The sequence below is a fragment of the Eschrichtius robustus genome, chromosome 3, assembly GCF_028021215.1.
Source record: "Eschrichtius robustus isolate mEscRob2 chromosome 3, mEscRob2.pri, whole genome shotgun sequence".
NCBI lineage: Eukaryota > Metazoa > Chordata > Mammalia > Artiodactyla > Eschrichtiidae > Eschrichtius > Eschrichtius robustus.
This window is the reverse complement of record NC_090826.1, coordinates 154,740,902-154,753,257: the sequence shown is the minus strand read 5'-3', so window position 1 is coordinate 154,753,257 and position 12,356 is coordinate 154,740,902. Positions and strand designations below refer to the sequence as shown.

Genomic DNA, 12,356 nt, shown 5'->3' with positions numbered 1-12,356 from the left:
GACACAGATGGGGGCGTGTGGGTGCTGGGCTGTCCATGCGCCTGCTGGGGTGGGGGCAGAGATGGGGGGCAGTGTGTCCTTGAGTCCTGGGGTTTTCCTGTGCTGAGATTCACAGAAGCTGCCTTCTCCTCATTACCTCCTGTGCACCATCAGGATGCAGGCCCACAGCCCTGTGGGTGGCACGCATTTTGCCAGTCTGAGAGATGCTCTCCCTGTTCCTTGCTTTTCAAAGAGCTCTTGGGGAGTGGGGAGGGGGATACTAATCCATTGCTCCAGCAGCTGGTGATGGGATTTCCATTTCTCCTGCAGGAATTCCCAAGAAATGATGGTTGTCTCCCCCCATCTCCCTTGTGCTTCTATATGTTAAGTCAACTTTCTCTTGAACAAATCACTTAGCCTCCCATTTTCTATCTGTAGAGATAATAATACCGTCTGCAGAGTTATTGGGACCATAAATTCAATCCCATATATCAAAGAGATCTGTAAAGTGAAAATTTACAGCATAAGCATAAGAGATTATTATTCAGGGAGGAAATTAAAGGGAAAAGGAAGAAGCAAGGCAAGGTCAGGGTGAGGAAACACTCCCTGGCTCCTGAATGGATTTAGCTCCAGCCCCTCCAGCAGCCCCTCCCTCCCTCCATTCCCTACCAGCCTCTTCCTGCCCTGGGCCTGGCTGTGGAGCTGAGGATGGGCAGGTGGACGGGCAGTCATGCAAACTTACCCTGGCCTCTTTGCCTCCTCCCACAACAGTCACAGGACTGGTCAGGGCGCTTGCCTGGAGCTAGAACCATCCTGAGACCATGGGGTGCAACGGTGGGGGGTGCTCCCCTTTGCTCAGGGCTGGCAGGAGGGCCACCAGGGAGCCACCCAAGAGCAAGGGTCCTCACCAAGGTTGCCAAGGTGGAGCACAGGTGCTGAGTGCCGTTAAGGACCTGGATGAGTGAGGCTAGAAAAGACTGGCTCTTTGAAGAGGTGGATTTAAATCCCACCTAGCACTGCCCGCTGCATCAGCAGTGAGGCCCCTTCCCCACCTGACTGGACCCCCGCAGCCCACTCTTCTCTGCTCTCCCTTTTTTCCTCAGGTCTAGTTCACACCCGTCTTTACCATTCCACCGGACAGGAGACCCTCAGTCTGGATAAAGAGGTGCTCTCTCTTTCCCCTGCCAAGTGTCTGACCCTAACTTCTTTAGGTCCCTGAGAAGAGCCCCAGCTCCTTCAGTCAAGATGTAAGAGCTGCTGGGAGCCACTTGGATTTCTCTTCCCGCCCCACTCCCTGGATCATGGGAGGGGCCAAGGGACAGATGCACTATTTATAATTTCTTCAGGGAGGCGGCCAACAAGGGCGTTCTTTCTATTCCTTGGGTTTCCCTAGCCAAAAATGGGGCATTAGTTAAGAGACAGCTGCAAAGGCAGCAGGCCCTTGGGGAAATCCTACCCAGCGCAGCAGCCATGGCCTCAGGAAAGGAACCTGCCTACTTTGACTGGTCTTGAAAGTAGTGCCTACATTGAAGTGTGCTGTGACAGCGGGACTCCATAACCTATGCTTAGAGGGACCTGGGTTTGAATCCTGGCTCTGCCACTTATTAGCTGTGTGAATTTGGGTACCTCCCTTTCATAAACTTGTTTCCTCATCCACAATGTGGAGATAAACATCTCTACTATCTAGAGTGGTGGTTGGGATTAAGTGAGTTGATGTGCATAAAAACTTCTAATACAGTGTCTGGCAAATTCCAGGAGTCCAGAAATTGTGAGTCCCCTTCTCCCACAAGAGAACAGGGGTCAGATGACTTTCTGTACTTAGCACATATTAACCTTGGGGCATATGGGTATGATGTGGCTTCTAGCACACGGGAGCCCCAGTTCTGGAAAATTTCTTCTGTTTTTTTCATTGGATTATTTCAAATCAGGGTTTCTTGCACTTGCGGACCTTGAGGTTTCCAACTGTTGCATGCCTCGGCCTGGTCATAATCAAATAAAGTGGGATATGGAAGAGGATGGGACTGGGGAATGAGAGAGATCGTGTATGTGAGAGAGATAGAAAGAGCAAGAGAGAGACAGAGACAGAGAGAAAGAGACAGAGAGAGAGAGAGGGAGCTTGTTGGGTCCTGGAATCCTTGGGTTCTTGGGGAGAGGGAGGGTGGACACAGCAGCAACTGCACCAGGCCCCTCTCACCGCCTTTGAGACTTCCCACTCCTAGTTTGCAGCCTGTGTGTGGAGTCTTCTCTAGTTCTCAAATTCTTCAACTGAAGAATGTGAATAATGATCCCTGACTTGTCTGCTTACAGGACTGTCCTGAGCATCCACAGTACTTGGAGAGGTCTAGACAGAGGTGGGGGAGGCAGATGAATGGGTTCCCTTCCAGGTGGGCCCCAAGATACACCTGTCCATCCAGACTTGGGGACCACCGGGGGCCTTGAGTGGTTGCCTTGGCTAACTCCTATTCCTTCAGCTTTCAGCTTAGACATTGATTCTTCAAGGTCTCCTGGACCCTTAAACTGTGTCCCCCTCCTGTAAGTTCTCATAGCGTTTTGTATATTCCTTTTACAGTATTTATCATGAGTTGAATAGTGTGGTTATTTGTGTGATTATTTGTTTCACACATGTCTTCCACACTCAACTTTAAGCTCCATGAAGAAAAGGAGTATGTCTATTGCATACCATCTGCACATAGCAGGTAGGTGCTCAATAAAATCCTTGCTGAATGAATACATGAATTGCCTGCCTCGCCCTTCTTCTATGCCCTAGTCAACACCTGATGCCAAGCACCCATCTATTACACCCCTCCTTGCCCAACATGTCCTTATAAGAAGGAGAAAGATGACATCTCTCCTCCCATTATAATTCAAGGGGCAAGTTGGCTAGATCATAGTTGTCCTTCTTCCCATTCGCCCAGTACAGCAGGCCCAGCCCAGGATCCAAGAAGGTTGCAGGTGGGTAATTGCTATATTTATTTATTTATCTTTGCACAAGGCTGCCCTCTGGTGGTTAAGCATCAAGAGAGCATGGCTAGGAACCAGCTGGCTGAGCCATCCGTGCTCAGAAGCTGGTCACTGAGCCAGGAATAGGTAAGCGCTACAAGGAGGCATCCAGATGAAGATTCATGTCAGTTCTCCATCCTTATGAATGGCTCCCTCCAAATATAACAGGAAGCTCTGGCATAGGAAAAGTAAGAAAATTTTAAAAGCCCCACAGAAACCCCACCCTACCCCCCTGGAAGTAGGGGGAAGGGTACTTTAAACAGCTGTTCTTTTTCCTCAGTGGTGTGCTGGCAAATGCTTAACAACAGGCTTTCTCTCTTTCTCAAAAAAATCCTAATGTGTAGTGTTTACCGATGTGCATGGTATAAATACTCCCAACATGGCCAATTTCAAACTACCAATGTGATGTCACTGAAAGCAGAGTTGGGAAGAGATGGGCAGTAGTAGCATGTCATTATATAGTATTTCCACCACACAAGTACCGTGGACGTAAATAAGTTCAAGAACATGGTTAACAATAAAACATAGTAAAATAATTGGGAAGTGATGAGTTTGAATATTTATTACATTTGTTTTCAACATAATATATTTAATTGTGAGTTTATATAATTTAGTTTTTGATAATGGCTGTGTTTAACAACGGGCTTGCAAAATTCTGGAAGATTTTAATAATCAGTTCTTGCAAGCCTAGTAGTAAGAGCTGGCTCCAGCCCGCCACTGCTTCTCCCCACTTCCTCCTTCCTTCTCTTTCTGTTCCTCCTCTTCCTCTTACATGATTTTCTTGGCATTCTGTATGGGTAGGAGGGATGGGGGATATGGGAAAGAGTTTTGCTGCAGACGTCGCTATTCTCTGAGCCAGGAGCCATAAGGTGTTAAGGAAAGAGGATGGAGAAATACAAATCTGGCTCCTGGAAGACATTTCCGTGTGTGTGTTGGGGGAGGGGTGTGTGTGGATTTTTGCAATCGGATCTTGAGGGTGATTAATGCCTGGATGAAAGACCACTGACAGGGATCGGGCCCTATGGCCCAGGAGGCCCGTGCCCTCGGTGGTCCTCCAAGGGCTCTTACTAGGGAGCAGTGGAAGGTGAGCTAGGTGAAGCGGCCCGTGGGGAGCCGAGGCAGGCAGAAGTAGGCACTGGGGAAGAGGCTCAGGTTGATGGGATTGCCGTCCAGGCGGATGTCTTCCAGCTGCCTCCGGGTGTGTTTGTGCTCCTCAGCGTCACAGAAGGTGTCCCTCTGCATGGTCTCTATCATGTTATTCTGGAAAGAACACACTGACAAGCCTTCTCCGCCTGGAGATTCTGCCCTCAGGCAGCACTGAAGGCAGGCTCAGTCCGCTCTCCCTACCAGCTCGCCTCCCCTTTACAACTGGAGAAACCGAGGCACAGAGAGCCAACGCCCCATACAAGGAAAGAGGAGAGGAGACCCATTGAGGACGGATGGAGAGAGAGGGGAGATTGAGAGGGATGAAGGGAAGACGGGAGACAGAGGGTAAGGGAAGGGGGAGAGGAACAAGCAATTGGGTGAGATGGGAAAAGGACATGGAGGGGAAGTGTTTCAAAGAGCAGCAAGGGGAAGAAATCAAACTGAGTCTGTGCACAGTGGTCTGAACAAGACCTACCAATCCTTGTCTCCAGTGAGCTCTCAGTGATGTAGACCCACCGCTGCCTAAGGGGGCGGGCTCCCTGCAATCTGACCTCCACTTTCTGTGCTGTTCAATGCTCTTGTTCTTGGGGAGGCCGCTCACCTGCAGGTGTAGTGAGCGCAGGCTCAGGGGCAGGGACCTGGGGATGGAGTCCAGCAGGTTATCGGCCAGGTAGAGGAACTGCAGCTTCTCCAGCGCCTGGGGAGGAGGCAAATGGTGCGGGAGGCTGGTGGGTGCTGTGGGGCCCTGGCAGTGATGGGTGCCTGATGTGACCCCATTCGCTCACTCAGGATCTCCTGGGCCTCAGCCAGGTGCCAGGTTCCGTGCTGGGTGCTGTGGGGGAGGCCCATTTCTTCCCACTGGATGCAGAAGGAAAAGTTGCTGCCACTGAGGCACCAGCAGCTGGGGGAGTGTGAAGGCACTCGGCAGTGTCAGTGGGGACTCTGGGAAGAGCAGGCAAGGGGCAGAGGTGGGTGGGAGGCAGGACGCAGGACATTTCGGCCCAGCCTCAGCGTCTCTGCTATCAGAGGGGACTTTCCCAAATGAAAAGTCTCCAGATGCTAAATCTGGAGCAGCTATGGAGAGCATGGTCGGGAAATACTCGGACTAGCGTAATCAGAGCCACAGGCACAATGGAAGCAAATTGCATATGTGAGTGTGACAGAGCTGGGGTGTCAATCTCATCCACACCCCTCTTCATTTCCTCACTGGAACTGTCCCCAGGACTCTTCCTGGCCCTGCTGAGTGGGCAGCCCAGGGGGCCATATTTGTGCCATGTGTTTAGCCCTTCCCATCAAAACTGGCCAGCCAGTGACCAGATTTTCTCTCTTGAGAATTTGCTCCTAGAAAGACAGTGATTAGTCAGTCAGTGATGGGTTTTGGAAATAAAAGAATATGTAGAGTGAGAACTGGAGCCAGTACCACTGCAAGTCCAGTCACATGTAAGTCAAAGTTTTAGGGGAGCAGAAACTGAGTGTGTGAGGATGTTGGTGCAGAGGGAGGTGATTGGGCAGTTGCACAGAAAGAAGCCAAGAGACCAGGTGCCCCACAGAGGGAGAGGGGGAGCTGCTGATGGTTTAGATGAGGGAAATGGGGTTTGATTTTCACGCCCCAGAACAGGGTTGGAACAGAGATACCCCGTGAGGGTCAGGGGTGTGTGTGTGTGTTTGTGTGTGTGTGTGTGTGTGTGGTCGTAGGCATGGGTGGCAGGTGGTAGATGGGGGACTTAAGGCCCTGGCTCACCCTGAAGGCTTCAGGCTGTATCCCTGAGCTCCGGAGCTGGTTCAGGCGGATGTCCAGGACCTCAATGCCAGTGGGCAGCACAGGTAGCGCTGCCAGCTTGTTCTCAGGGAGGATCAGATCCTGCAGAGCAGGCAGCAGGAGGAGGGCATCGTCATCGATGGAGGAGATGAAATTGCTAGAGAGGTCAATCCTCTTCAGTTTTGCTAAGAGGTGCAGGGCAGAACACAGAGAGATGAGGGACGTACCATCTTCCCTTGCTCCTGCTGGAGCTGCCTGTGACCTGCTCCCTGCCTCTCAGGATAGAGGATGCTAGCCAGCTCTCCACCTGCACCAGGTCCAAACCAGAAGGAATAACTTTATAAACCTGGAAAAGCCCTCAGATTCTGTAATACCTTTCCCTGGAGTTCTGTCCTATGTGGATTGGCTTGGAAGAAGCTTTTTGAGGGTAAGACCCAACAGGCTCAGGAATCCCTGGATCCATCCCACTTCTACCTGTTAGTTTACACGAAAGAACAATGAGGCCCAGGAAGGCTGTCAGTAATTAGTGGAAGAATCTGGATTAGAGACAAGAGTTAACATGGTCTTGTCCAGAGGCCAGGACGGCAGAGAGCTACAGTTGCTGGGACAGCCTGAAAACGTAGGCTTGATCATACTTTCTCCTCCCCTGCTTCCCATAGCTTCGGGGAGAACATACAAGAACAGGTCACTTCTGCCATCTAAAAATCTTCAAGGAAAGGAATTAAAGAGACTGGGGCTATTTCTGTTTGATAGCTGGAGAGACTGAAAGCCAACAGGGAAAGGCACTTGGTCTGGTGACTGTTCAATGTGGCTGGGTGGCAAGGGAAAGAACCCTGGGGGTTCCCTCTGCCCACCCACTCTTTTCTGTTGCCAGGACATTACATACTCAGCCCTTTGAAGTCTCCAGCCCGAATATGGCTGATGCGGTTGAAGCGGGCGTACAGGTAAGCGGTTGTCTGGGGAAGAGGAGGGATGTCCTCTAGGTCAGCATTGTCACAGTACACAGAGGAACCAAGGCACACGCAGATCAGACAGGTTGGCAGGCCTGGCCCAGGTAGAAGACAGAACAAAGGGAGACCCCCCTCCTCAGTCAGACTCCCTTCAGCCTCTGGGACCAATAGCCCCGGCCCCAGGGAGTGTCTGAGCCGTGGTTGTCTGTGTCTTCTTGGGTTGCTGCCCAGACCGACTGTCACAATGTACCCAGGAGTGCTGTTGGCCGCTGCCAGCCTGGCACTCAGCCCTTGACCTAAGAGAAGCAGATCCACCCTCAGTTATTACCCATTACAATCCAAGCCCATTAGTGCCTTCATCAGACCCTGGTCCTGTGTAGGTTTTTCTGGACCTATGTGGGTGTTTCTAGGACATCTATCAGTCTCTTTTCCATAGGGCTCCTCTCTAGTCCTAAAAGGTGCAATGAAGATGAAATAAAGCCAGAATTCAGTGGAATGGCCGATGGCTGCTGGCTCTGCCATCTGCCTTGTGGGCGAGGAGTTAGACATGTTCTGTGTGGCTCCAAAAACCATAATAGAGCCAAGGTGGAGTGTACACTGTCTGCCCAGGATTCACTTCCCCTTCTTATGGTATCGGCATCTCAGTTTTCTATTGGAAAACATCCCTCCCCTGTTCTCAGTCCATGACCAGTGGTCATGAGACTTAGGCCAGGCCATTGAGCTCAGACTGGCTTTACAAAGTTGGGAAGGTTTTACTGAATACTGCAGGAGGTTTCCATCCCTTGTTATTAGAAAGGACAGAGATTACTGGAGATCACGGCTAGTCCAACTCAAGGGGGAACTCTGTTGGTAGTGACACAGACCCAAGATTAAGAGATAGCTCTTCTTCACCAGCCGTGACCAGACTGTGTACTTATCCCCAGGCCTTGAATGGCAAGTCCAGCTGAGGCCCTTTATGGTCTCTTTAAGCCTGGGAGGTCATGGATTCCTGACAGAAGTGTTTTCTCTACAGATGCCCCATTACCCTACACCCACCCAAGGCAAACATCTCAAGAGGAGAACAGGAACCGAGAGCAAGCAAGTCAGGAATTAACTGCATCCTCCTCTGCCTCAGTTCTGATCCCCAGCAGAGTGCCAACCCCCTACCGGCGGATATGCCAGCATCCCAGAGTCTCCAGGAGGGCCTCAAGGAGGGGGGAAAGCTGCTAACGAGGGAATTCAAGCTGAAAAGCAGTATGACTGCTTCATTTGCCCCCATGCCAAATGACAGCCACAAAGTTATTTATTCTTCTCTACAGGCCTTTAATTGTCTCTAATCTAATTACCACTCAACCTGCTCCCCCAGCGATGCTATTAATTAAGGTAGGTGGCTTTTCTAGGCACAGCGGAGTTCTTGCATTTCTTTGCTTCCTATCCAGTTTGTGCACTCAGGCAGAAGCATTAGGAACAGCCAGCCTCTCCCTTTGTTTTGTTTTTTTTTCTCCCCTGCAGCTGTTTCCCCTTCTCTCCCTGATCCTCCACTCCCTAGCTCTGACTACACTCCTCTTTGGCACCCCTGGTGCTGGGTCATGGCTGCCCGCCCATGACCTGTGGCTATTGAGACCTGTGCCTGTGAACTTACCGTGGCTGGTCGGGGAAACCAGCAGGCCCAGCGTCCTAGGCCTGGCCATTGTGGGGTTTGAAGGGGGTGTCCTTGGAGCCTTTGTGCTCTGAGTGAAACTTGTCCTGGTTGGAGAAGCCAGGCTGGTCCCTTTAACCTGGAGACACAGTATACAGTAAGCCAGCTTTGAGGGACTGAGAGGGACTTCACTTTGGATTCTGGGAACTTCAGCAACCAATTTCAAGCTTGCAAAGAGTCACTGTGGAGAACGAGGGGGGGATGGCAGAAAGAGTGAGGAAGGAAAGGACCTTCTGAGTATCTGGTCCCTCATCATGACATGGATGAGGAAACTGAGGTCCAGATAGGGGAGGGACTGAGCTCAAGGGGACAGCTGGTGGCTAAGCTGGTGGCAGAGCTAGAACCACATCTCCAGACCCCCCCCAGGCTGGGCTTTTCCCTTGCCCGCACAGACCAAGGTCAGACAGCAGATGAGTGTAGACTTCAGATCAGTCCCTGCAAAGGCCAGCAAGGGCTGAGAGATGAACTTCAGAACTGAAGATAGTCTAAGAAAAGACAGGTTGTAGCATTCCTTTCTTCAAGGGAGAATGTGAGGACATTGCTGTTGTCCCAGTGAGATACACCTTATGGTCTTGAAGGCAGAGGGAAGGAGGGATGTATGACTTCTAAGGGAAGTCCCACAAAATTTGCTACAAACAGACAAAGAACTTGAAGTTTTGTGTCCTCTTTCTTAGTATTATCTAAATGACAAGTTCCTGTGGAGGGACAAGAATTTCCACCTCCTAGAGAAAGTTGGAGGCTTGAGATACCTGCATTATGGAACAGGTAGAGAGGGACCAGGCCTCAGGCTCCCAGTTTCTTGCAGGGAATGCAATGGGTCTGCTGCATGCCCCTCACCTTGGGGAGCTGGTCCCTGTAGTCTGTGAGTTCATCATAGTTGCTCAGGTCAATGACCTGATCGTAGTTGTCCAGGCTCAGGACATAGTCCCCCAGATGCAGAACTGCATAAGAATCGCCTTCCCCTCGTGGCTGGTCTCCTTCCCTCTCCCTCTCCGTCTTTGGGAGAGATGCTGTCCCTGCTTCCTGCAGCATCAGGGCCAGCAGGCTGAGTAAGGCCAGGAGCTTCATGGAAGTCCTGGCAGGTGGCGGATGGGATGAGAATGGGGCCGAATCACTTAGGTATCCAGTCCTGGGGGAACAGCTCACAAACTCACCCCACTTCCCACCCCCACACTTGCAGATTCTTAAGCCATTTGTCACACACTTAGTGCCTTCATTCATGTGCAGGCTCCTTCAAGGCTGGGGCTACATCTAGGGGGATATCTCCTGCCAGCCCCCCTCACTGCTCGCCAGTTCAGTCTCTTCACATGCTCATGCACACACTGATATTCACTCACGCAGGAATGTGCAGGCACCTGGCAAAGGCTCATTTACTTATCTCAACACAGACACACTCATGCATGTCCCCTTGTCTACATACCTCCCTACTAACTAGGCACACGCTCGTGAATTTACACAGATGTTCTCTCTTATACAACCACCCACTCAGAGTACAACCATTAGCCACTAAACTAGATTTAGAGAAACTTCACCATTAAGGAATCCTGTGGTTTTTAAAAGATCATTCATTCATTCATGCCTTTGCTTGACAAACATTTATGAGATATCTTAATAGTCCCAGGCACTGTATTTGTCTCTGGGGGCACAGAAATAAATAAGGCATGCCTAGTTCCAGGAATGACTAGTCCATTTAGAGAACATAGGCTTAAAAATTGATTACGGTGTAAAAAAGCATGTTAGTTTTAAAATCTATTTATAAATGCAGCTTTTTAGAAACAAATGATTATGGAAACAGAAGAGCTCTTTGTGTTTGGTTGTACACACCCGGAAAATCCCTTAGGTTTCTGTGTACAGGTGAATTCAGATGTTCATACAAGTTCATCCACATATGCACAGATGGGTCAAGGAATGTGTGCAGTGTGGGTGTGAGGTACCCAGTGTATTTCTGATAATGCAGCTCTCCCCAAAGCCGGCTACACAAGTCTCTAGTAGACTCTCCCTCTTTTTTTCTTCATTTTTAAAAATTGAAGTATAGTTGATTTACAATGTTGTGCCAATCTCTGCTGTACAGCAAAGTGACTCAATTATAAAAAATATGGGGCTCCCCTGGTGGCACAGTGGTTAAGAATCCGCCTGCCAATGCAGGGGACACGGGTTCGAGCCCTGGTCCCGGAAGATCCCACATGCTGCGGAGCAACTAGGCCCGTACGCCACAACTACTGAGCCAGCGTGCTGCAACTACTGAAGCCCGTGCACCTGGAGCCCATGCTCCGCAACAAGAGAAGCCACTGCAATGAGAAGCCTGCGCACCGCAACGAAGAGCAGCCCCTGCTCACCGCAACTAGAGAAAGCCCGTGCACAGCGACAAAGACTCAATGCAGCAAAAAAAAAAAAAAAAAATGGAAAGCTTCACAAATTTGCGTGTAACCTTTGTGCACGGGCCATGCTAATCTTCTTTGTAGCGTTCCAATTTTAGTATGTGTGCTGCCAAAGCAAGCACGCTCCCTTTCTTAATTTTAGCTGGGCAAGGGGGTAAGCCCCCATCCTAGCAAGAGGTGTCTCTTCATCTTACCTCCCATACGTTACTCCAAACCAAATTATATAATCAAAAAAATCTTAAAGCAAAAGCCCTAAGACAGTTTACTGCCTCCCTCCAACCTCAATCCCCTGTCTCAACCCAGACACCCCACCCCACTGCACCCCTGTGCCCTCCTCCCCACAAGCACTCTCCCTCATTTGCATACCAATGGGCCTAACACCTCAAAGCCTTGAACCTTACCCCTGTAGACTCTTTTGGTTCCAAATGGAGGCTCACAGCTTCCAGAGAGGTGGGGAGTCTGATGGAGAAGTCATCATGACCCACGGAGGGGTCTGGGTAGACAGTCGCCTGGGGAGGGCAGGGGAGCCAGCCAAGGCAGGCGTGTAGCCAATCAGACTTCTCTTTTTCCTGATGTCCAGCTGTTTCTTCTCCTCCTTCCTCAGCAGGTCCCTCATCCCACTCCTTTGCTTGGTTGGAAAGAATTTTTTTCTCCCTCCCTCCACCTCTTCTACTCTCAGCCCCCTATACGTACCCCTCCCCACCTCCCATCATCTTTTCCTCTCTTTCTCTGTCTGCTACGTCTCTCTTTTTCTGGCCCACCGTCTTTGAGGGGGCAGGTGGTTCCCACCTCCTGAGGGTAGATCAACCCCTCAGGTTCTGTACTCTCCAAGAAGAGAAGGCAGCAGTGGGGGTATGTGGAGGGATAGAGCTTGGCTTTCCAGCTTTTTTCTCCAGCCAGAGAGTGATAAGGCTTTGGTTTCATAGATAGAATCCAAAGATTAAAAGAGGCTCAGCTGAGGTACTCCGACCAGCACCACTACCCACCACCTGGACCTCTAATCCAGGACCATAACTGAACAAAGATCACCACAGGGAGAGAGATTCAAAGAGAAGGTGAGTGGGGGATGGAGCAGGATTTGATAGCCAGCTTCAAGCTCTCTGACGATGATGGGGAGGAAGATATAGGAAATTCTCCAAATCTATAAGATTGGGCCCTAGAAAAAAACTTCCTGATCATAAACACCAGGAGGCATTGTGTGGGGTCCTCAGGGGGCTGAGGAGAATCCCCCCCACTCCATGGTCCCCTAACAAAGATGTATGTGTCAGGAGAGACTCTCCTTTCCCTGGTGCCTTAGGTTGCTGCAGGGCAAGTCCTTGCTGAAGGCACGGGTAAGGGGCTAAGACATCGTCCCCAGGAGTCTGCCAGCCTGCATACGTGTTTGTCCAGGTTCTTAGGTGACGCCCCTTCTCCCTACTTCCTCCCACTAACCAGAGACCGAATCCCAGCTGCATGGTTCTCCTTGG

General features: G+C 50.6%; 1 protein-coding gene and 1 non-coding gene across 5 annotated transcripts; both read right to left on the bottom strand.

Moving 5' to 3' along the window:
• Positions 1-3,572: 3,572 nt before the first annotated feature.
• OPTC (opticin) lies at positions 3,573-11,597 on the bottom strand. 4 transcript variants are annotated; one of them, XM_068541539.1, is made up of 6 exons: positions 9,350-11,154; positions 8,456-8,591; positions 6,771-6,929; positions 5,867-6,069; positions 4,727-4,822; positions 3,573-4,239 (listed from the first exon to the last, which is right to left on the bottom strand). In XM_068541539.1, exons 1-6 carry the CDS (start codon positions 9,731-9,733, stop codon positions 4,069-4,071), a joined length of 1,149 nt encoding a protein of 382 aa, XP_068397640.1. In that variant the 5' UTR covers positions 9,734-11,154; the 3' UTR covers positions 3,573-4,068. The 4 variants fall into 4 exon arrangements, with proteins under 4 accessions (XP_068397640.1, XP_068397639.1, XP_068397641.1 ...); XM_068541538.1 differs by adding an exon at positions 11,292-11,597 and having other exon boundaries at positions 4,152-4,822; positions 9,350-9,587; XM_068541540.1 differs by having other exon boundaries at positions 4,152-4,253.
• On the bottom strand, positions 10,906-11,012 carry LOC137763127 (U6 spliceosomal RNA). The gene has a single exon (XR_011073694.1). It is a non-coding gene; the product is annotated as a U6 spliceosomal RNA (small nuclear RNA).
• Positions 11,598-12,356: the final 759 nt, after the last annotated feature.

Bases quoted from the DNA above. Each gene is read 5' to 3' on its own strand.
- OPTC (XM_068541537.1), bottom strand. From the start codon at position 9,733: ATGAATGAAGGCACTAAGTGTGTGACAAATGGCTTAAGAATCTGCAAG. The intron at 8,592-9,349 runs GTGAGGGGCATG...CTGTGTCTCCAG, and splicing joins ACAGGGACCAGCTCCCCAAG to GTTAAAGGGACCAGCCTGGC. The intron at 4,823-5,866 runs GTGAGCCAGGGC...CCTCCTCCCCAG, and splicing joins TACAGCCTGAAGCCTTCAGG to GCGCTGGAGAAGCTGCAGTT.